At 39.3% G+C, this 25,053-nt stretch overlaps 1 protein-coding gene across 4 annotated transcripts in view; it reads left to right on the top strand.

The window, feature by feature from the left end:
- DCDC1 (doublecortin domain containing 1) overlaps window positions 1-25,053 on the top strand; it is a 236,479-nt gene that overhangs the window by 100,410 nt on the left and 111,016 nt on the right. For all 4 annotated transcript variants that reach the window (XM_077929881.1, XM_077929878.1, XM_028729825.2 and 1 more), the window contains exons 10-15: window positions 1,002-1,172; window positions 7,820-7,921; window positions 9,871-10,037; window positions 15,655-15,780; window positions 17,335-17,440; window positions 23,573-23,710. In XM_077929881.1, coding sequence (XP_077786007.1) covers window positions 1,002-1,172; window positions 7,820-7,921; window positions 9,871-10,037; window positions 15,655-15,780; window positions 17,335-17,440; window positions 23,573-23,710 — 810 coding nt within the window. The remainder of the gene's footprint in view (window positions 1-1,001; window positions 1,173-7,819; window positions 7,922-9,870; window positions 10,038-15,654; window positions 15,781-17,334; window positions 17,441-23,572; window positions 23,711-25,053) is intronic.

The following is a 25,053-nucleotide window of genomic DNA, read 5'->3' as shown; positions in this document are numbered from 1 at the left end:
GCACTTTGGCAACGTTGCATCCCTGCTCTGTACATAACACACTCCTCTCCACTACTTCTGTTTCCTTCCTTTCTAGGCAGCCACCCTTCCTAGTAACTTTGTTTTAAAATTCTTTTTGCAGATATAACAAATTTACAAGCTTTTATATGTGAGTTGTATATTTATCTTCACTCTGTTGCTATTAATGTGCATTCTACAGAATTCAGTAAGTGACGGAACATGTTTATTTAGTAGATGAACTATACATTGTAATCAATTGAAAGTAATTGCATGCACTGTTAAAACATCTTTGCATATTTAACATACCACAGAATCAAACAAAAGAGAGGTGAGAAAGAAGAGTTTATCTTCAGGATATTAGGGAAAGGAAGTACACCCACTCAACTTGGATTAGATGTAGAGAAGGGCCTCACATCTTTTGTCCTTTTACCCCACCCCAACCACTATACAAAAAAAGCATTTTTCAGTTTGCTGATAAAGCATTTCCCCCATTTCTTCCTTCCTTGGATTAACAGTTTTATTGGTTTCTGGCTTCCCTCCTCCAATAACAATGATAGCAACTGTTATTATTACTATTATTTGACCTGTTAGTTGCTTTTTACCCATAGGCCTCCAAGCAGCATCCTGTTGTTACTAATATGCATTCTAAGAAATTCATTAAGTGGCTGAACATGTTAATCTAGTAGCAAATGACCTATACATTTTAATTAATTCAAAATAATTACAAGCAATATTAAAGCATCTTAGCATCCTTAAATAGGACAAAGTAGAGCTCCTTTGATTTAATTACTTTTGCCTGCTCATTCTTGTGTATCTATTTGGGTATATTTCTTTCTACAATAGGTGGCTAGATTGGGGGAGGGGAGTACAGATATTCTATATTTTTTGCTAGACTTTGCAGAGAAATGTCATCTCTTCCTTCAGGTTTATAATGAACATTCTAATAGGTGTGACATCAACAATTGCCTCTTGCTAACAGCTCTCATAATTTAACCCTTCAGGTGAACAAGTTGATTGATGAACTGCAGGCAGCTATCAAGAGCTACAAAGGTCACCTCTCTAAGCTTGCCCCTCAGTTACAGGCGGAACAGGAGCAATGTGCTTCTTATGTCTACCAACATATTAAAGAACTTCCTGCAAACACAGTTTCCTCTCAGGGACTGCAGCTAAAGGTATGTGTAGTTTAACAGCTATTGCAGTTTGCCATCTGTGTTTTTTTAAATGTGTGCATTCAATTATATCCAATGTAAATTCTCAGTTTTATACTTTGCTTAATCTGAGATGATGTTTCAATATCTTCCTTAAAATTTTCATTTTTAATAGTCGTAAGTCTAATAAGAACAACACTTTAAAAATCTTTAATCCAATATAGAAAAAAGAGTTAGAGGGATACATTACATCTTGCACATAGGAACATATTCCCAAGCACAAAAATATGTGAAAATAACTTCAGTTATGAATAACACACATGCCTAAATTGTAGCTTTTGGTGGCAGGGGCCATATCTTAGCAGGCAGCAACTTACATGTACTTTCATTCCTGAATAAGGCCTTCATGCAGGGCTCAAAAAGAGTTTTCTTCTTATGACTCCGAAGGGGTGTATTTGAGAAAAGGCCTTTCTCTTCAGTCTCCAAACCTCTCCACACACTTGACATTCACAAGCAGATAGCTTCTGAGCACATGCTTAGGTAGAATTTTTGTAGTATTGTCAGATGATAATATTGTTTTAAACTATATACTAACTATATAGGGTATGGCAAAGGGTCAACATAAATTAAGTTTCTGCACTTGCTCTTTTGGTGAAAGACTGATATTAATTCATTGGAAAGATAATACCGTGGCTCCCTTCGATGAGTGGATAGAATATATAATAACTCTAACAACAAATGAATGGATTGCTTGGTGTGGAAGGAAAATGGACTGAAGGGTAGAAAAATGGCTGCATGCTTCTCTCTGGGAGCTGCCATAGTTGGGCTTACTGTGTCATGTGGACCAGGTTAGTGTTACAGAGAGGATTAAATGGGAGAGAACCATTTCTATCCCCTTGAGCTTCTTATAGTGACCACTATATGATTTTATGATTGAATTTTACTCTGATTTTATTTCTAAAAATAATTTTGTATTGTTTTTATTATAAACTGATTTGTGCATTTCATTGTGCAAATATAGCCAGATGGGCGGGGTATAAATAATAAATTATTATTATTATTATAAACATTTTACTACAAATAAAAGAAACGTCTACCTGCATACTGGCTTTACTTATCATGTTAAGGCATCTTAATTGTCTCACAGTTGAAAAGTAAATATGTACTGCTATAAAACTTTCTTCCTTGGATTACTTGGAACAGGAAAAACAAATATAACACATATATTACAACAATATTGTCAATATGTCCATCTCAGTGTGAGAGTAATCAAATATCCCCTGTTGGTGCTTGTTGTTTCTTGATTCTATTTCCAATTTCTTTCATTTTTGTAGGGTTTCCACTGTTCTGTAGTTTTACTTTTGCTTTTACTCTTTAGCTGATACTCGGAGAGTCTTCCTAGGTGGTCTGGTTAGCTGTTTCAACCAACATGGTGCAGAATATTGGAAAATCCTGTGTGTATTCTACTGCTTAGATGTTAAAGCTCTAGAAGATGCTATTACATTTCCCCGGATTGTTTCCTGATTTCTGACTGATGTAAACTGCTTCATTATTTCCCTTTACAGTGGTTTTAACTGAATTTATCCATGCATTTTTAGTGTAAAGTTAAGGTAAAGTTTAGATATTAACCTTAACTGTTGCAGTTACTTCACACATATTAGTGATTCATTTTGGTTGAATGTATTTTATATCTAACTTAAAATTTGTATACCAGTTTTTGCAAAGTTTTCTTTGGCATTACTACACATTGGCTCAATTCAGAAAGACTCTCCTCCCTGCAAGAGAGGGGAGTGGTTGTGGCGGGAGCCGGACTCCGCCTCAAGCAGGGGGCGTTTGCCCCCTGCCTCCCACTCACCTGGCTGGCGCCCACACCCTCGGCCAGGCACCCAACCAGGTGCCTTCAAGGGGGGGCGTGTACAGCAGCCTAAATTGCTGCGGCGCCAGCCTCCAGCCCTCACTTTTCCTTGTCCCGTCGTGAGTGACATCAGGGGAGAGCTTATAGTTGGATTAGCATCAACAGGCTCCACCTACTGGTGAATAAACCCCCCTTGTTTTTTAGACTCACCCCTCTCCGAGTGGGTGGAGTCAGCTGACGTAATCCAATGCCTAAGCCAATGCCTTTTCACTTGCTGTAATCAATAAAGTTGTGGCCTTTTCTTGCCCATTAACCTTATATCACGTGTCCTTGTGTTTCATTCCACTGCACGGGGTATGGGTCCTCGAACCACAAGTCATGGTTTTGATCCTCCAAACCATGGTTTAGAACAAAACTTGGGTTGATTTCATTGTGCTGTATTCAAAGATAGATAGATAGATAGATAGGTGTGTGTGTGTGTGTGTGTGTGTGTGTGTGTGTATTCAACAAGGAGTTCCTCGAGCCACATGCAGTTGTTCTGACAACAGATGAGAAGGACTTATTCCTGTATAGAAGTTAAAGCAGCAACCACCAAAGTTTTATAGGCATTGCTTGTTTAATATTGCAGTGCCTTTTATTTTTAAGGTAGCCCAGGACTTATACAAAAGAAAGAGCAAAAGCATCAGTTCAGCTGGAGTACTATCATCCCCCTCTATTTTTGCGTTATTATGTCTCTCTTCGCTTCTCTGCACTTGGGTGGGAAATTGTTTTGGCTGTAATATAGGAAATAGGTACTGCTCAGTGGCTCTTAGTGTAACACCTACTGTGAGGTTTAACAGAACTTTTAACAGTTTGTTTAGTAGTGGTGGAGGAACTAATGTGGCCCTTGTGTGTTGTCACTAGTTTTTCTCAGGTTGGCAGCTGGCATTGGAAACATGCTGGTCTAGAGAGATGTTGTTTTCCACTGTGCCCGAGCATTTTCAGACATTGTAGAAACACTGAAAGAAGTAATAGCCACAGTGTTCTTCCTGTAATCTCACTTCTTACAAAAGTCTGTGATAATGGACTTAAGATGTCTAACAAAAGTGTGGTCCCAAATAGTAGATGTTTCCATACTCCTGGACAGGAGCTGATATTATATAAGTTGGCTGATCTCATGTCTTCCTGTTGTTCTTGTTTGCCCCAGAGATAGACTTCTTTCTCACCAGGAATAAAAATAGCCATACATTCTATATTTCCATTTTATTTTTCGTGCCTTCCTTCAGCTCTGCACTGAAAAACTGGCAATTGCAGAAAACAGGCATCTCATGCTAATTATTTATACAGTGGTACCTCGGGTTACATACGCTTCAGGTTACATACGCTTCAGGTTACACACTCTGCTAACCCAGAAATAGTGCTTCAGGTTAAGAACATTGCTTCAGGATGAGAACAGAAATTGCGCAGTGGCAGCAGCAGGAGGCCGCATTAGCTAAAGTGGTGCTTCAGTACTTAACCCGAGGTACCACTGTATAGTATGTAAAATATAAACTTTTTATAGGTAAGATTATCAAATCAAATATCTTTATTGTGTTCCATAGACCCACAAAACAGTTTCGAAACAAGATACAGTTAAAACAACCAAACAACAGGCAAAAAGAGACCGAGGGAGTCATTTCGTTATGTCTAGAGCATGATGGTCTTTGTGTCTTGCGACCTCTGAAAGAAACTTTTCCACAGTCAGTGTAATATCATTTGACCTATCCCCCAGAAGGTATTTAATGTGGGAGGTTTCAGATTTTCCTGGCAAATTTGCTAGTAAGGGTTTGATCAGTTGATCCCTTGCTTGCTCATACTGCTCACAATGCAGTAGGATATGGTTCATGCAATCAACGTCCTGAGAACATAAACAAAGCCTATTCTGGTAGGGGATGCCTCTCAGTCTACCATTTAGAACTTCCGATGGAAATACATTTAATCTAGCTTTGGTAAATAAATGCCGATAGGTGGGTATGGACAAATTCCTAAGATATGAGGCTAACTGAAAGTCATGCCCGTATTGGATTCCAGCTGCAATCGGGCCACCGATTACATTGGATCTGGATCGCAGGTTGCTATGTGAGATGTCCCAAAGCCTTTGCCACAGGGATACAATGGCGGTTTCATAGCCAGTTGATACAAAACAGATGGTGACAGTCCAATCAAAGTGGCTTTTCTGGCCATACTTTTCAGCCATGGGCTGATAAACTCCTCATTGGTTAGATGTACAAGTAATCTCTTCCCCAGGCCATATACATATACAGGCCATATATATCCCCAGGCCATATATATCCCCAGGGTCAGCTCTCAGATTGTATTGAGATGACCAGGGGAGTGAGACAGGGCTGCATTTTGGACCCCACTTTGTTTAGATAAGATTATAGTAAAGCTATTTTATATGCCCTCTAAGTTTTTAAAGCTGTATATGTAGCAGATACAGGTTTCTTCGACTAAAAGCACTTAATCTCTAAGGATGCTTCTCCTTGTTGCTTCTTCAGTCAATTATCTGCACAGAAAATGTAGGGAATCACAGCTATGCACAGTTTTCAAGAAGGGAGGAATGATGAGATCGCCAAAAGTGCTGCAGCACATGACACCTATTTTCCGTTGATGTTCTTTCTTTAACTTGTAGTCATGCAGTGCCAACTGACACAAAGCAAACTTTCCTATATGCCTACCCCTAGAACCCATTTCTAACCCACGGCACACCAAATCATCAGCAGTGTGCTGTTCCAGTTGACTTGATTCAGCCAGTAGGAATCATTTAGCTTTTGTGCTTTTTAGTGTATAACAGTGTCTCGCAAATACATTTATAAGTCTACAGTATTTTTTTACTATCCCATTTTTTTATACTAGCCCCCCTGCACACACATAGCTACATTAGCCATTGTCCTTTGAATACAATGATTTGTATATAGATTCCCTGCCTGGCTACATAGCATCAATTCTTGCCACAGGTGACCAGTCAAGTGGCTATTTACCAGCATGATATAATATATACTGGCACTTTTCAGTCAAAAGTAACCCTTTATCTAGAAATGGGTAATTTCTATGAGTGTCGTGTTTAGCTGATTGGTTAAAGGCCTTTTGAATGTTTAAAAGGTGCTCCCAAACTAACCATAGAGCAGATATGTGTGTGTATGCAATACACAAGTGTATAGGGACGCTGGTGGCGCTGTGGTCTAAACCACTGAGCCTCTTGGGCTTGCCGATTGGAAGGTCAGCGGTTCGAATCCTCATGACAGGGTGAGCTCCCATTGTTCGGTCCCTGCTCCTGCCAACCTAGCAGTTCGAAAGCACATCAAAGTGCAAGTAGATAAATAGGTACCGCTGTGGCAGGAAGGTAAATGGCGTTTCTGTGCACTCTGGCTTCCATCAAGGTGTTCCGTTGTGTCAGAAGCCGTTTAGTCATACTGGCCACATGACCCGGAAAGCTGTCTGTGGACAAATGTTGGCTCCCTCGGCCTGAAAGCGAGATGAGCACTGAAACCCCATAGTCACCTTAGACTGGACTTAACCGTCCAGGGGTCCTTTACCCTTTTACCTATAAGTGTATACAAAGATGCAGTCATCAGGTGCCATCTTGGGAAAAGGTATTGCCTCTTTCCCCTGAGAGTGAGGAGGCTAGCAAGATTGGGAAAGCCCACCTCTGGTACTGTGAAGGCTCCTGAATCCTTAGACCCTCAGGTCTCATGCAGAGTATTCTGGCCACATCTCCTGAAACCCAGTCAGCTGCAGCTGTGAGTTCCCTGGCATTAAGGGAGACAATGCAAAGAGATGAAGAACACAGTCTTTTTTTGGCCTCTCTTTCTCCTTTCATGAGGAACACTTGGCCACTCTTTTCACAGCAGCCCTCAACACGTGCTCCATAAGACGCAAGAAAGCCTCTAAAGACAGGCATCATTCTCCCCACTGTCTCTCAGGGAGCTGTTATTGCGCTGCTAGACATTGCCAGTCTTGCTCTCATTCCGGCACTACAGCAAAAAATACAGATCGCAATGGTTTGTCAATATTCTCATAACCAAGTATTTTTCCCCTTTTTAGTTATTTAATAGATTTACATTTATTCAGTATAATGCAATTAACTGGCAAACATCTAATTCATTGGGTAACCATGCTAGTCATCCAAAGTCTGTGCGTTCCCTTTGTGATCCAAGGGCCCCTGTTGGGTGAGTAGGAGACAAAGGGATTGACCCATAGGGTACAATGCACCAGGAAGTTCTCTTGCAGAAGCTCCTTTAAAATGAATGGAACAGAACTGGAACATTTCAGTGAGGCATAAAAATGTGTTCAATTCATCAGGTGCAATGGGTACACCCTTGCATTTTTCATCTATGGTACATGCACTGGAAGAGCAGCCACAAGTCTCTCTGTGCTTCTTTCATGCTTTTCGCTGCTCAGCAATGTCTTATATGTAGAACATGACTAACATTCGAAATAATCCTAAATTATTTCCAGGGTAAACATTTACATAGGTCACGTTTCCTTAAGCTTCCTTTAGACAAGTAGTCTTTCCATGTATTTGTAGGTGAAAATTCAAGTGAACATTATGAAAACAGACACATACACATTTTTGGTAGAATGAGGGCATTTTTCTTGGTTTTAGCTAGCTTTAAGCATCCAATATGATTTTTTAAAAATCAACCCATTATGTGCACCAGACTAATGTACTTTGTAGTGAGAGCTGAAGGCTTGGTACCTGTTCATAAGTGAATGCTGAATTTTCTGATTAAGCCATTTTGATTGTAATGATCTATAACTTGCATAACATTTACTTACTTACTGTTTATTTTTGAAGGTGTATGAGAATGGCAAGGATACTGGGGAGATTCTCGTTTACATCAGTAGAAAAGAAATGGAAATCAATCCTGGGGACCAACCCAGTGCTGCTATGGAGAGGGTAAGCGAGGAAATACTTCCCTAAGTTCATACATTTATTCGAATGACTTGAAGCTTTCATTCTGGGGATTTATTTTGCAGTTCCCACATACAGCATATTTTCTATTTATGATTCTTGCATAGCAGAGCCACCCTTTCTCAGTGCTCACATGCAGAGGCTAACTTAATAACCATTAAAATAGTGAGATGTGACTGTTCACTTGTTTCGCTTCTGTCAGAGTATGTTGTATTTGAAGAGCTTTGAATGATTCAAATACATTCAAATACATTACCAACACCAGGCAAGTGGTGAAATATTCCTGCATTGCATGGAGTCGGACTAGATGATCCTTGTGGTTCCTTCCAACTTTTGATTCTCTGATTTCTCCTTCCCCTTGCAGTCCCCAGATCTGCTCTGGAGGGTCCCTCAACCCTCCGTAGCAGATTTGGGGAATGTAGGGGGGGGGAGAGAAAGGGAAATCCCATTGGACAGCTGGAAATACATTTTGGCTGCATGTGAACACAATCAGATTTCACCCAATCTCTCTGTAATCTTTAGGATAACCATGTAAACTTGACTAGTATTATTATCTCTATATTGCAGATGAAAGAGAGCTAAGAATGCAATATTAGTAGCTTGTTGGGGGAAATTTAGTGGGCTTTGTGGCTGAGTTTAGATTTGAATGAGGGACACCTCAAATCATGATATAGGGAGCCAATATGCCTCTTTAGCCAAATGCCTCCACTGATACCCCCCCTTTATTGACCATCTGTATGTATAGGAGTAAATCAGGAGATTTATAACTATATTGACAGAGTAACATGATGGTATGCCATAGGTGATATGGTAATCTCTGAAAGAGATAAATCCCAGATATGGAAGAACATGATAAGTGATTTGTTGTGTAGATTGTGATGTTTCCTTAACTGCTGTGAGTATTTATTATTATTGGAATTCTTGCACTAATGCAAGAGATAATTTTACTGTGTCATGTTTATGGTTCCAACAGCTGTTAATAATACTGGGGGTGTACCACTGGTTTTATAAATACTGTCACAATATGGTCATGTATCTGAGGCCTCTGTGATATGCTCAGTTGCAGAAGCTGGCAAAGGAGAATAGAGTATGAACCAATCTACTGGAAAGAGCTTTCTGCACTCAGAGAAGAGTGACAACTAGGAGGGGCATGTGGAATGAAGTGACTATATTTAGAGCCATCATTATGATGCCATGAAATGGAAAATTGATCACAGAATGTGCAGTGTACTAGTGTTTGCTACATAATAGATTTCTAAAAGTTCCTTAAAAGGAGATTTTTTATATTTTAAGGTATAAAATTCAAATGAATTCAGGGTGGATTTTTGAACTGTCTCGCAAAACATACTTTGTTTAAATATTCCACTGAATTAAACTGCTTAGCGCTATTTTCTCTGGGAGAGCATGGTTTGGGGCTTGAGTGGTGGGGGTTTTTTTTTGGCCATGCCTCAGTGTATATTTTTACAGCGCTGAAATTGTTAAATGAGTCTTGCGTTATCCCTGTTCAGCTATTGATCATCAATGGTTTGGCAGGAGGATGGTGGGGAGCACAGTAATTGTCAGACCTTAACAAGCTCAGGAAAAACAGCAGCAAAATGTAGCTCCAAATGTGGACTGGGAAAACATAACCTTTATCAAGAAAGCTTGTTACAGTATGTAGAAGCTAACTGCTTGTTCTGTACAACTGTCACATCTGCTTTCAGCTTGTGTGCCAAGGGGTCAGAGCTCAACCATAATCCTGTTGCACCCCCTGCTGGTTAAAAGCCTGTGCTCATTTTGTTACTTTACACTGAGATAAACATTGCAGTCATTTCACACTTCTTTTAACATTCTATATGAATTTAATTATCGTTTGTTTGGACATCACTGGTTATGGAGTACAAACAATTTATTACAGATGTTCCCATTTTATTTTTTATATCTTCCACCACCAGGTACAGCACATGATTCACCAAAGGCTTCAACATTCAGCAGATTTCAAACCATCAGGCCTCAGTCGGTTTCCGACCCGGCTTTTTGACGAGACTGGACAAGAAATTAAAAACCCACTTTTACTGCAGAACGAGCAAAAAATTTGGGTTTCTTATGGTGAAGATTACAGGTAGGAGCAAAGTGTTTAGCTCTGTGACTGTCAGCAATCTTTGTGTTGTCAAACTGCTGTAAAGGGAAGTTTGATAACCTCCAAGTAAAATCCCTTTTATTTTTATTGTAAACTCCAACAAAATTTCAGAGGTCTTGTTTGAGACAGTATTGTTTGTGGAATATGACATCTCTGTCTCTGACTTTCTGTCTTAATGCCTTGTCATAGTTCTTGATGTCTGCCTGTCAGCACAGCAAGAGGGATTTTTTCATGTCTGAATAGTCACCTTAATGATAGCAGATGGAAACACCACAGGGGGTCCAAGCCCATCACACTGTCATTGTCACAGACTGCCCTGACCTGTTTCCACTCCACTATTTTTTTGTCCCTTTTTAAAGGAGAAATGGATGGTAATTGAAAAGGATCTTAAGCAAGATTTATGAAGCTGTAGACAACATGATTCCCTACTATTGCTCTATGTTTTCACAAATAAAGTCTTAACCTTTTGAGCACCAGTGATGGTAGAATGAAAAATAAATTGGTAAAACTTGTAAAATCTGACCAACTATAGTTAAAAATGGGAGGCACCAAGTCCATGCAATAGTTAATTTATTTGTAGCATTTCAGAAAATGGGCTTTTAAAAAATCCACACAATTATACAGTGTATCTGAAGAAGTGTGCATGCACACGAAAGCTCATACCTAGAACTAACTTAGTTGGTCTTTAAGGTGCTACTGGAAGGAATTTTTTTTGTTTTCACACAATTATTGTTACTTCCAGAAGCAAAAATTAATGTGTTTCAGAGTTTGTCTTGCAATAGACATGAAGTGAATTAATTTTTCACTAGCACATATATCCTAAAAAGTTACTTCTTTATGTGTGTGGCAGAAGTGTTTTAGTAAGATATATCTGTATTTATTTATTCAACTGCAAGCCAAGGATGCTTATACACTTGATGTGCTATACCTGCAATGTACGATTTCTTTTATTTATTTATTTATGTTATGGATATACACCCACACCCATGAACCGAAAAATATTTCCACATTTTTACGTTGCTTTTTCATTTTCTACAACTGGCTTTGTTTACATTTTTGAATAAAAAATACCAGGCACTTTATGTAAATTTATAAAGAGATAAGAAATTTGTAAAGCCCAATATAATTGCCCTTTCCTTTGTTTTAATCGGTACAATCATAGCACAACCCGATGCTTTTTTGTGCCATGGTAAGTTCCACAATGTTTAATGGGGCTTACTCCTATGTAGGTGTGCATGGAATTGTAGCCTCAATAATATTCAAGATCTGGGAAATTATTTTTATGACTAATATGAAAAGTGAGAAGGCTGTAAGTATATATACAATGTGTTAAAAATACGATACTATGCACTGCAGATGAATATTATACAGCTATTTTCTTCCACCTCGCACTGTTTTTAAAAGAGAAAAAAATTATACATGAGCCTTAACTTTACTGCCACATTCAATTCTCTGTAGAATACTGCAACTAGAGCATGTAGCTTATATATGCTATATGATATACAGAAGTTGGTAAGGGTTCATTTCTATGACATCCTTTATGTCAATAAACAATATTCTGACTAGACCCTACCTGCATGCCTTAAGATTTGCTCACAAATGATAGCCATTCTCACATAATGTATCTTCAATGATTACTTGCAAAGTAATTATGGTAACCATGAAACTGGCATGTCTTCTCAAATTTAAATTGTCTTATAAAGATATTGTCAAGGATCAATGTGGCTGTGAAAGGAGAAATAAAACTTCAAAATTTTAACAATCTATTCTATTTAAAATGTTCCTTTTCTCTTGTTTTTCTTATATGAATTCTTATATACCATTCAGTTGTAGTGATTTATTATTGTACTGTTAATCATGTTATTTGGATGAAGAAATGTTAATACTAAGCCCTGTCAAAAAATTGTGAACCGAAACAGCAGCTCTAATTCTTCGGGAATGAATCCTCCAAAAGAACAAAATATTTGTGTTAATGCGGGGGGGGGGGGGATGTTATTTTCATCATACTTTTAAGATAGTTTTTTTCCTTATTTTTATATGTTCGAATTATTTCTTGGCATTATGTTTTGTAAACATGCAAATGATTCATTGTTTCAATAGTTGATTGATTGTAAAAGGTTGTTTACTTATCTATTGTTTGACATTTTATGAGCAGCAGTGAGTTTAACTTGATGTAGGCACAGTAGAAGAATTTGAGAGCAGAAGTCTTAAGTGCACTCCAAAAACTGAGCAGAATGGAATGATTATACTCTTCATATATTTATATAGTTCAGAACAACAACTGCATTTGTCTTCATGCTGTTCATGTTAAAAATATTTATTTATTTCACAATGAATTATTTTTCAATTATAAAAGGAGTAACATGGCTTGTACTTGAGTAATTTAATTCTCTTTGTACCAAACTGGAATCTGGCTCACTTTTTATTAAGTTTATAAATTATCTTATGTATAGTTTACATCCTTGTAATTGTGTTGACACAGATTTAGAACAGCAATTCTTCTCTGAAGGAGTGTCTGTTTCCCCTTGTGAGAATAGTCTTTTCAGAAATGTTGCTTGCTGGCAAGTCATCTCCTGAATAGTAATACCTGAGGTTGAAATTATAATATATAGTGGACTCTTTTTGCCAAAATTAACTTGAAGTCATGTCCACGAGGCTGCTTCACAAATTGGACCTAGAACTACAAGATGCATTGCTGCTTTATTGAAAATTGGCATTGCAGTATGAAAGAACCATTTAGACAAAATAAGGAAGAAATGTACAATATAACTGTACACAGGGTGCTGTCAAATGCAGCAAATGTACAAACTCACGTGAAGTGTAGAAAAATAGGTATTATAGATTTTTATTTTCATGCCAGCTTTAACGCTATGGATATGCAATCTTAAGAAAAAATATCATGAATTTTATTATTTGGTCATAATCAATAATTCTGATTATTACATCACCCTGTTAAAAAGCACTTTCCTTCACTCTTTCTTTGATCTTGGCATAAAGGCTGCTTCACATGTGTCATTTCATCTCCGTGGAGATTATCTAGTTCTTTGGGCGGGGGATGTCACATATGTTCTAGCACCAATTTCTTGACAGAGGAGCTTGCTTTTGAAACTTTGTATTTCTATCTCCATTTTACGTACATAGTTTCAAACAGGCCTGTCCTTTTCTTTTCAACGAGAATGCTTTTGTCATATGTTAACACTGCAAGAAGCATTTCAAAATACTCCTGTAAAGGACATCGCTGCATTGAAACAGGGTCTCGGTTTTCTGCCTTCTGTCGCCATCAGGAATTTTGGGGGCGGAGTTTGTTTTGGATTCTTGAGTCTTTATTTAACTCCTTTATTTCATTTGGCCATAGCCAAATATTGTAAAATATTATATAAAGTCCAACTTATGTTTTAAAAAGCCACTTAGCTCTGTATGCGCGTGCACACACGTGTGTATGTTGCTTTTATGTGCGCGCGCACACACACACACACCTCTCATTGAGGAGCAAGCACAACTTCTACCCTCTTTTCAGCAAAGAAGCTTTTCCTACTGGCCATGTTCTGTAATCACTGACATCTCCAAATAGTATTCTATAGGAAGTGTGATACAAGCACACAGACAGCATAGTTACCATCTATCATAGCCACAAACATTCACTGCAGACAGCATTTTAGTAGCCTGAGCAATTATTTGCTATTTGCTAGAATTACTGGACGTTAAGTCTGAAGACATTCCATCCAATCCACTATTGCTATTAATACGTATGTATTCAGATGTAGCTGGTGGTGTAGGCTAGGAACACTTTGTGATGTGAGACATGCAGCACGTCCCTTTAATAAACATGAAACTGATTGGCGCCATTTTGCTAGCTGCATTTGCCAAATCTGTACACTTGTCTGTTGGTCTCTCAGATGTCATACATTTGTGTTAGTAATGATACAGGCCGAACCTTTCCCACAGTCTTAGGCTACCACCCAGAAGTACAAGTTAACTGGGCAGATCTGTTAAAACCTAGTACTGCCTCAATTGTATAAAAGTATAGAATAGGGTGTCTGAAGTTTTAGCAAAAAAAGAGGGGTGCGCAGGTGAGAGGTACTGAACCCACCCTGTACTTTCCTGTCCTTGGTGGAGTAAGAGTAAAAGGATAGTAGAAGCTTCCACCTTCTCCTTGGGGTACCACAAAGTTCTTCATCCAAAAATGTCTCTTGTGAAAGTTCTTACAGTTTTCCTGACTCTCGTTGTTCAATCCTCCAAGCCTCTTTCTCTGTTTACTCTGTCCACGGTTGCATGACAGGCAAACTGACATCATGATTACAGGGAATTCTGGCCTCATCATGATGCTGTTGTCCTTTCTGGAAGGCTGCTGCCTTGACTCTGCCTAGTCAGCCATTTCATACCTTGTTAATTCATACCTTCCATGGAAGGTAGCTCACCTCTTGGTTTCTCTAAGGAAAAGTCCTGTTTATTTGTCACAGTCATCAAAAGCTTTCAGCAGTTTAAGTGGAGAATTGATGAATCTATGAGCATATTCACAAAATCTCCAGACTTATTTTGCCAAATATTACATCACTTATTATGGTGCATGACAGGATGTTTGACTAGGGATTTGACATCTGCTCAGAGATAATCTTAGTTGATTGTTCTTATAGTCTACCTTTATTACTTCCTTCAAAGTTTGTCACCTCCAATAATCGAAATGCTCTGTTAGGGATTTGGGTTGTGCCAGTCTCAGTGGCCCTACTCCAGCCAGCTTCTCCCGGTAATAGAAAATCCCTTTCCCTTTCTTCTAAGAAGACTATCAGTCAGCTACTTTTACAGACCCCTCACCAAACAATTTCTTACAATTGTTTCACATGTTTGACTACTCACCAGTTGATGCTTGTCTTGTGAGGTTTTTAATGCAATTTAGAGCAGGTTTGCCCCATTGGAAAACTGCAAGTCAGAACCACATTGGATCTTCTCTGACATAACTAAACCTCGTAATTTGCACCACACACCATGCTCAGCCTGTCGGCCCTCAGAAATGATGAAGGTGTAAAACTGAGGAGAGAAAGAGAATCTGCACTGCTCTAGGAGGAATGCTGTCTCCCTTATTACCTGGTTTCTGCTGAAAGGAGAACCTTTCCCCCCCATTTCTCCATTTTAGCTTCATAGTTTAAGAAAATCACCATTGTGAGCATGTGCCCTATTCTTCATTAAATGCAACTGTATTTTCTCTTTCGTAGATGATCACCTTGGAGCTGGTTTTAGTTCTTTTTTTCTTTGTTCCCCAACAATTATTTCTGCTTGGAGATGACTCACTATTCCAGGAATAATTCAATTTCCTTGCTGTTTATAACCTGTAGGTTAATAAAGATGACAAGCTAGCTTGTAGTGAGAATTAATTCGCAACATGAAAGCACTGGAACTTCAATGGGGCAGTAGCTACGAGATTACTAATTTTTCTTAGCGTCAAACAGAAAGAGGTATAGATTTGAATGTCTTGTTGCTAAATTAATTTTTACCAACTTCAGTTTTTGTGCTTGCTGCTTCATATACATATAATGACTGGTTCTGCAGCTTATTTTCCCTCCCCCACCAAAGGTCATATTTGACAATATTTCCATTTTTTCAGGTCTCCTGTAAATCCCGTCCTGAGTTTGACCTTTGACAGAGTGGCTGCAGCTGAAAAGAATGGCACCACAGTTATTTATAAAACACTTCTGGATCCCACAGTTGATTTACTGCCTGGATGTGACAAGTACATTTATATGAGTTTTCTGAAGCACTAAAATTGTAGGGGAGGGGGAAGGGAGGGGGGATTCCAATGTTGGTGTGTATTGCAACTGTTGCTATAACTATTATAAGCAAACACTTACAGTTTGCTTTAGCATCAAAACACGTTAGTTGCTATTTACTTTGGAGTACACTCAGCAAACCTCTAACTTCCATTAAATATATGGATGATTTAGATGTGAAGATATGGCACTTTCTCCTTAATAATTTGTGGCTAATTTGAATAAGGAATTGTGCCTTTTTAGTGCAGGAGTAGCTAAATTGTCATCTTCCAAACCTCCAACTCCCACCAGCCTCAGTCAACATAGCCAGTGGTCAGAAATGATGGAAGATGATAATCTGGACGGCCACATCTGATTGGCTACCCCATCATAGTGCAAAGGCAGCAGTGCTATTGCCCACTTAGCTGAGAGTAAGGACTATGGAACTCAGTAAATATGCATGGAATTGAGCTGTAAACAATGTTGATTTAAAATTAGCTGAGCCATTGTTTTTAATGTACTAAAATGTGAATGTGAAGATCACTTTCTTATATCAAATAATAGTCACAAAAACTTGGATCAAGAGAACTATTTCACACACACTTTATTCCTTCATTCCTTTTTAAAAGTTCAGAAACTAAATACTGTTAAGAATTGAAACACACTGAAATGAAAAAGCCTGAGGATAATAAAAAGGACTTCACCTGGTGATGAAAAGTCAAGGTTGTTCCCAGGGAAGCCTCTGGGGAGGGCATTCCTCAAATGGGGTGCCACCATTAAAAAGCCACTCTTCCTATTGGCCACTGTCTCACCTCATTTGGCTGATAGCAATGCACATTATGCAGTTAACGTTAGGACCTTACAATTATTAGTCACTATGATGAAAAGGCTATGAGCAGTGCAAATGCCCAAAATTGCAAAGTGCCTTGGGAGGGGATATAATGCATGTCTATACAATCTACAGAAAGATGTGCATTGCCTGTGCATACAATTGCTGTCAGGGCAAAGCCATCCAGTGTCAGGGGCAGTAGGCAGCTTCTGAGCCAACCACAGTAGTGTAACTTTCCCTCCCTGTGACTGGCAGCTCTTCCCTTATATGGAATAAAATACTCCCGTGCATTAGAGAGACAATAATAACTGGGATTGTCCCTATATGAGCAGACATACCTTCGGACCAAACTCAACGCAATTTCATATGTCTTTGCAGTTAATTGTTGGCTTTTAAAAATACAAATAATTGTCACTAGTTGAGATCTTTTAATCCTGGACTACTAAAATTTCAGCTCCTCTTCCTTTTGCAAGGAATTATAGAAAGTTGCATTGTAGTAAAACTGCTCTAAGTAAACTTGCAGAGAGCTGATTTAGAATCCGCATTATACTTTGGAAGAAACATTAAAGCAATTCCCAGGTCCTGCTTGCAGACTTTGCATGGGCATTTGGTTGGCCATGAGAGAAGAGGGCCCTGGGCTAGATGGGCCATTGGCCCCATCCAGCAGGGTTCTTCTCAAATGACAATAATTTTTTATTGCTCATTTCAGTTGGGAAGCTTGTGCTGGATTTCCAGGTAACATTCAATTCACAAACCATCAGGAATGTGAAACCTCGGAAATTGTGGAGTCAGACAACCATTTTATACAATATAAGGTGAGCAGTGAGGGGTTGTTTTTTTTAAAGCACCATTTTTTACTATGATCTGCAAATTAAATGTTTCAGCCCTCTAGGAATATATTCGCTCTCTCTCTCTCTATATATATATGAAAAAAGGATATTGCCACATCTTATGTGTGTTTTAAATTACACATTATCAACTATATGGAGTTGAAGGCAGGCTCACTGAAAATGTACAAGTTAAATCTGAGGAAGTTGGAGAGCTTAAAAGCTCTTTTTGTAGCATCTGAGTTCCTGTGAGATCTCATGTGAGCATCTTTAGACTCCCAGAGCCTGCATTGAGAAGAGGCCTTGCCCAACAAGCAAGCCAGAGAGCTTAAAAGCTCTTTTCGTACCTGGTCTACTTGGGTTACTCAGAGCAAAAAGAGCTTTTAAGCTCTCTGTCTTGGGCACAGCTTCTGCAGGTACAGGGGATTCTCTCTCCACACCCACACCCACTAGCCTTGATCAACTACATTCCTTCTACGGCACCCCTGTGGAGCCCAGTTATGTCACCCCTGCAGAGCTGGCAGCCTCTCACCCTTTCTAAAACACTCTCCGTTGTGGAGTGTTCCCTCACCGTCCTCTCCTCTCCCCTCTCCTTGGGAGTCCTCCAGGCAGCCGCTGCCACTGCCCATGGTCTCTGAGCTGCCCCCACGCTCCAAAGAGAGGTGCCTCCTCACACTGCCCCACAGGGGCCTGAGACTTGTCTGTCCATTCCCAACAGCAAGGGCTGGTGGACTGGGCTCCCTCACCCACTTGCTTGCGTACTCCAAGGCCACCTCAGCTCCTAGCAACCAGCACCCCCTAGCCAGTCACAGAGGCACCACTTGCCTGCGGAGCTTGTAGCCAAGGCTGCTGCAACAAATGGCTGCGCAAGCCTTTGGGAGGCAGATATACAAGAGGGCATCAGTGGAGAGAGGGAAAGAAAGAGGGACAGAGGCCAGTGTTGCCTGCGGCACCCCTGACCATCATTCAAGGCACCCCAGGGTGCCACGGCACAGTGGTTGAAAAACAACGCACTAAAGGACAAAAAGCTGAAGCAAAAACAAAAGTGATTGAGATAGATCTTTCAGGACCCTGGACAGGTCATAGGGAAGAGACAACTTGTTCCAGCAGGTGCTGTTTGCTAACTGCTTCCATGTATAATTCCAGAACTGGGCTTTGCCTCCCTTGTCCCGTCACCTTGGTGAACTAGTTGTGAGATTCTCCCTCAAATATGCACAAGTCTCAGGCCATCAAAGGTAGTGCTGTTTGTTAGTAGAATGCAAATTTGTTTAAAATGTGATTTTAGGGATCAAGGTGATACGCCTCCCCCTTTTGTTCTAATCTCTACTTTCAGAAACCAAACACAAAAGTGTATGGTTGTAGACCATTACTCTTGGAATTATAGCCAATTTTTATCCTATTTGGATATATGAGCTCATTGCTTACTGCAGATAAACATGGTGTATCTAGCTTCTGATTTGCTTTTGACATAATTGTGGCTCAGTAGCACAGTAAAATGAGTACACCTTTGCTGTTTTGGATAGGCACACTCCAGATAAAGTAGCATTTTAATACAAAAGTCTGTATAAGATTATCGTGTATAAGATTATATCGTGTATAAGATTATATGTATAAGTAGGATGGGATAACTAGGGTTAATTTGTGTTGATAGAGAAAAATAAAAGACGAGGCAAAACCAAAGAAACAAATATTTTAAGTAGCATAAACATTAACACCAGTTTTGAATATAGTCAAGCTTTGATGTCTTAATATGTGTTTAGAAGGCACAGCAACAGCTATGTTTCAAGAGAGTAAACCCTTTGCTGTGAATAGTAATTTGATACCTTCAAGAGCAATTTTTGAAAGCAAAATTCAAGGCACAGGGGCAGATACCAATAGTATTTTATTTTTTTAAAAAAATGTCCTAATGTTAAAGCTCACTGAGGTGTACAAGATGCTAAGAGGATTACACACTAAAAAGGCAAAAGTCTCATGTTCTGGATACTCACACATTAAGATTGCTGTCAGGTATAGATAGTAATGCTCAACCCCTGACTGTTATATTTAATCTTTTATTGACAGGCAAAACCTTTCCAGTAGAGTAAAATTTGTGACATATAATCCACATTCGTAAATCTGGGGATAGAGATAACCCAGACAATTACAGCCTGTTGCTCTTTTATCACTGTTGAGAAAGCTAGGCCATGTATCTATGACCGGGGATATATTGCTGGCATTTTGTGTTGATAACGGCAGCATTAGAAGCAGTGTCCTTGTTGTTCAGTATGTTTCAGTGCAATTGCTTTCTTAATAAAAGCAGAGGGTAGTTTTAATTATATCACAGTTTTTTAAAATTGCTCTATTGAAGGAAGAAAAAATGTTTAATAGTATGAATGCATATTTGCATCTTCAAATTCCATTAATGTTATTGTAACTTCTGTAGAGCACACAGTCTGTCTACAGTCCATCTATCAGTGAGCACTTGCATATCATTTACCATTGACTAGAGCAACCTTTGTCAACCTGGTGCCCTACAGATGTTTAGAACTACAACTCATATCAGCACCAGTCAACATGGTTGTGTGATGTTGGATCTAATAGGAATTGTAGTCCAAAACATCTGAACAGTCCTTTGGGAGTGAAAGCCGGCATAGATGGCTAGCACAATCATTTGTTTTAGGCTTAAGGTGTGATCTTATGAAACATTGCACTGAGGCAGCTTCATATAGGATCAGTCTGTAGTGCAGACTGTACTCCATTTTGGTAGGGTTAGAATGCAGAACAACTGCTGCAAGACAAACTACTTTTTGCAATGTAATAGCTAAAGCTGATTCAGAGAATCAGAAAGTTTTATTCCAAAAATAAGTCTATATGCAGTGAAATATGCTAAATGTGAATCTCTCGGGTTTTGTTTTTTTGCATAAAATATGCTGCAATTTTTATAATTTATATTTTATTTCTATGTATATTTGTGGATAAATGAGTAAAAGAAAAAGAAAGCTTGGCAGATAAGTAATTCATGAGGTGTGGAGAATAGGATTGGAGGCTTTCATCTTTTAAAAGCTCTCCACCTTGCTTTCTGGGTTCTATGTAGGTCACATGTGGGTTCTGGAGGCCTTTGCAAGATCTCACAAGATCTTGGATGGCCCTAAACTTGGCCCTCCAGCTGTTTTGGGACTACAATTCCCATCATCCCTGACCACTGGTCCTGTTAGCTAGGGATGATGGGAGTTGTAGTCCCAAAGCAGCTGGAGGGCCAAGTTTGGCCATGCCTGGCCCTAGAAGATCTCATGCTGACTCCAGAAGGTAAGATTTCTCATGCCAGGGTTGTTCCAGGGAGTCATTCTGACTTTACACAAGTTTGCCTTTACATGGTACCCCTGGGATGTAACACCCCCCCCCCAAAAAAAACACAATTTCTACTGTATTTCAAATGAAATGTTATGACCAGGTCTCCATATGAGTCATTTGCCCACTTTGAGGAGGGAGGTGTTGGGGAGAAATTTATTTATCAAAAATTATGAGAATGCTGCAATCCTAATCCCCTCTTTACTGTTTTCTGGGGGAGAGGTGGATTGGTCACACCTTACTCTGTCAATTTTAGGCCTTTTCTCATGAAGTGATGCCTTTTCCTCTCTGCAAGTATGGAGCTCCCCATTCCTATTGAATGTGGTGTTTGTTGAAGATTTATTCCCCGTGATTGCAGTCATGGAATTGTTGTCTTTCGCATAACGGTGTATGTTTTGACTCCACAAACTGGGAAGTGACGGAGACAGGAAGTTTGTGTTCTGTGAAGTGGGACTATTGTCCTTTGTTCTCTCTCTTTGCTGTCTGATGCTAGAGAGAGAGGGAGCCATGTTGCAGTGCTCTGTGTGTGTTTATATGTGAATAAATATAGATTAACCAAATGCTGAGCTACTAAGTTCTGTTATGCAGACTGCGCAAACTCTGCGGATCCCTAAATTTGCTGATGTCTGTTGGCATCAGTCACTGTGATGTTCGGGCAGAAGAAGCTTTTGAAGCTCCCAAACGATTGACCAGGAGGGAAAGAACATGCCAGTCGGGCATGTGTCTCTGCCAGGGTCCTACTCAAGTGTAGGATGAGCTCCTGACAAAGTTCTGGGGGCTGAGATGAACCAGGAATCTCCGGATACCAAGCCATCACTTGCCCATTGACAGCTCTAGGCTGGTGCAGTAATTCATTCTCTCTCTCTCTCATACACACACACACACACACACACACACACCACTTTCTGCCAGTATGAGTGGCAGAGCTGTGGCTGCTGCTGCCCCACTGGAGTTTGAATTGCAGTGTTAGTCTTGATCTCTACCAGTTACTTCCTTTCTGGTTCTGTATGGTGCCATTTCCCCCGCCCCCCCCCCCCTTAACGCAATTTCTTCCAGGTTAATATGGGCCAGGGCGGGATCACATAGTTATGAGGAAGATGTGCCAATACTGTGCACTGTACTCATTCACATTTGCGCACATGCTAATTTGGCAAACCAAATTAATGAAGCATTGTTCTCACTCAGAATAGATGAATACTTTCACCTCTTTTTGATATAACCAACAACAAGAAAGTGATTGTTGATTCTGATGAAAATGTTTGCAAAAGTTGTTATCCCCTTTCCCACTCAACCCTAGTTTATTACTTTTAAAATGTGGTAATAATATGGTGCAGGAAGCATTATTACTATGGTTGTGGGTGATGGGAAACACTTTTTTCTTTTCTTTTATTGCTGCTGGCAGCCATTGTCCAAACCTATTATTTTTATTATGCTGTTGGTGAAGGCTTCAAAAATATATAGATATTGCCAGATACTGTGCTATTTAAAAATTTAGTATATTCATCAAAAGGTTTGTCTTTGTTCTATGGGGCAAAACATATTATGACATACAGCTTGCCTTGCTTTTCCAGTTCAGTAACATGGGATGTGTATAAGAAAAGAAAGTTATAAAGAATATATATATATATATATATATATATATATATATATATATATATATATATATAGTTCCTGTTGTGATTCCTTGTATCTGTTACACTATTGCTCCACACACTGTGGAAACTATAAAATCACCTGAAGCTGGGTTAGAAAGATGTGGTGTTGTTTCTTTATCTGGTGGGGTGTGTGTTTTTTTGGTAATATCCCGCATTATATCTCTTGAAGAACAGCATGGTATTAGTGCTGGGTGCCAACCTCAAATGAATACAAAGGGGCCAATGTTTCCTCCCCACTGCACCACAAAATCAAATGTGATAAGATTAAAGCCGGTGGCATTGCTATGAGGACACAGGGACTTACAGCAGGTGTTATACACATCCTAATGATATCTGTCGCTAATTCCAACTATGACAATCTTCCACACAGTTGTGTTGCCTCTGATCACAACTTAGAATGGAGAGGGCAAGTACATGTGTGGCTTTAAGTCCCTCAGCCTTTAGTGTGGGATTAGCAGAACATTAGTTCCCATTGTACAGAAACGATGGGGTATCTCTTCTCGGTACTGCAGCAGCTGGCTAACAGGTAAGAGCAAATTGAGTATCTTTCTGGCCAACTCTGCTTTTGCTCTTTGTCTTTGATAGCATTTTGAATATGCCATTCCAATATGAACAGTAGCCCAGAAAAACATTAATATTTAAGTATTATTTAAAAGGTTTGGCGTGTTTAAATGATCCACATACAGTGTCTCAGTTATTACAATTATAACCCTGCAAGGTGGCTCATTGCTATTATCCTAACATCCCTTCCAATAACATTTTCACCTGTTCAGAGTTAGTTCCTTTTCGAGTTTTGGTGGTGCATGTTTCATTCCATACCCATATTTAGACCACAATGCTATAATACTTACCTGGGAGTAAGTCCCACTACTTCTAAATAGGCATGTATAGGATTGCACTTTGAGTGAAGTTTTGGGCATACGGGTTTTTTTTTTGTCCCTAATGAAGAAAATGTAGGAGGCAAGACTGCTTCAATGGCAGTATAACAGCATACTATTTCTTCACGATTGTTAAAATAATTGATTTGGGTTACGGTAATACGAAATGTTACACAGAATTTTCTCTATTGGTAATTTGCAGTGTTACCATGCTAACATATCAATGAAAGTTCTATGGTTCATTCTATTACTGGGTGTAGGCTGATTCCCAGATGGTTCTTCTCATGTCAGTTAACATGGAAAAGATGAAGAAAGATGCTCCCAGAAGAAATGGCCGCCGAGAGCTGACATTCGACATAGCACACTGGCCTCTGTCTAACATGTGGCTGATCACAAAGGTACCATAGTGAAAAGGCAGAGCATCCATTGTATTAATGGATTCAGATGTTTGATATGCGAAAAGATTTGTTGTTCCAATTGTTAGTTTACTTTGGGGGATTTTGAGTTAAATATTAAAAATAAGTAAAACTTGCACAACTAACAAAGATCATCATGCATATATTACACCATGTCTCCTATGACCTTCCTCGGTTTGCTGTGAAAACAAATGGAGTTCACTTTGATGGGGCATAGATGATCAAAGCCAAGAGCAAATTAATCTGTTAATTGTGGTTATATCCTCTGTACTGAACTACGATATGTTGGTTGAATTGACTGCAGTCAGCTGCCACCATGAGCAGAATCGTAGCATAACAACACTGTTCCCTTTTGAGATATCAAAAAACTCATTGCTTGCATATGTGGAAAGGGAGTGAGCATCACTGTAACAATATTAAAGGCAATTATTGGACAAAGTTGGGAGCTGCAAGGCAGAAGAGCCAGCACTCCATCTGAAGCCTTGCTGCTTGCATCAGCTAGGACAGAAGGAAGACAGCCTCTCCCCGCCCTCTCTGGGAGCTGGACCAGCCTAGGATCCATCCCCCAAATGTCCCATTTGGGGTGTCACTGTCAGTGGTAGTGTTGCCTGTCAGTAGTGTGGCTAGAGTCCTCTGCAAGCAGGAACCATAGATAAGTTGCATATAAAATGGCATACAATTCCCTTGCATTTGATAGCTAATATTAAAATCTGTAATGCAACCCAGACTTAGCTGTTTTTACTCAGAAGTAAGTCCTCTTGTTTTCAATGGGACTTACTGCCAAGCTAGTGTTAGGATTTCAGCCTTTAAAATGTAACAAGCAATGAAAGATTGCACCTGCAACAGCTATTTTACTTGTTTCAGAATTGCTGTATATATATATATATATATCTGTATATAAATCTATATAAACAAAAGGCTTTAAGGATGTTTAACCAACATTCTTTTAGACTTGAGGTAAAACTTTAAATTGACTCAATGGCTCTAGATTTGTTGCAATCTTTGCAGTTCACTGAACTTTTTTCCTGTGCATACATATTTCAAGTAAACTCTGTAGTTATAAGTATAGCAAGTGACACGTTATGGACCCTAAATCGTTGCACTGTGAAATATGCAGAGGAAAAGGACAAATGAAGATATCAAGGGTCTGTTCTATTTTGCACTGAACTGTAAAATGCCACCCTTGTTGTACAGAAGATCACTGGTTCTGAGCAGGGCTCATTGACTGCTAAGTTGTGGATAGTGTTTCAGTTTCTCCAACTGTTAATATCCTGAGCTATCCAGGCATAATGACCTCTCTATTTGTAACACATTGTTGAATTTTC

This window comes from Podarcis muralis, chromosome 1, assembly GCF_964188315.1.
Source record: "Podarcis muralis chromosome 1, rPodMur119.hap1.1, whole genome shotgun sequence".
In the NCBI taxonomy this organism is placed as follows: domain Eukaryota; kingdom Metazoa; phylum Chordata; class Lepidosauria; order Squamata; family Lacertidae; genus Podarcis; species Podarcis muralis.
Note: the sequence above shows the minus strand (reverse complement) of the source record. Positions and strands in the feature narration are given on the sequence as shown.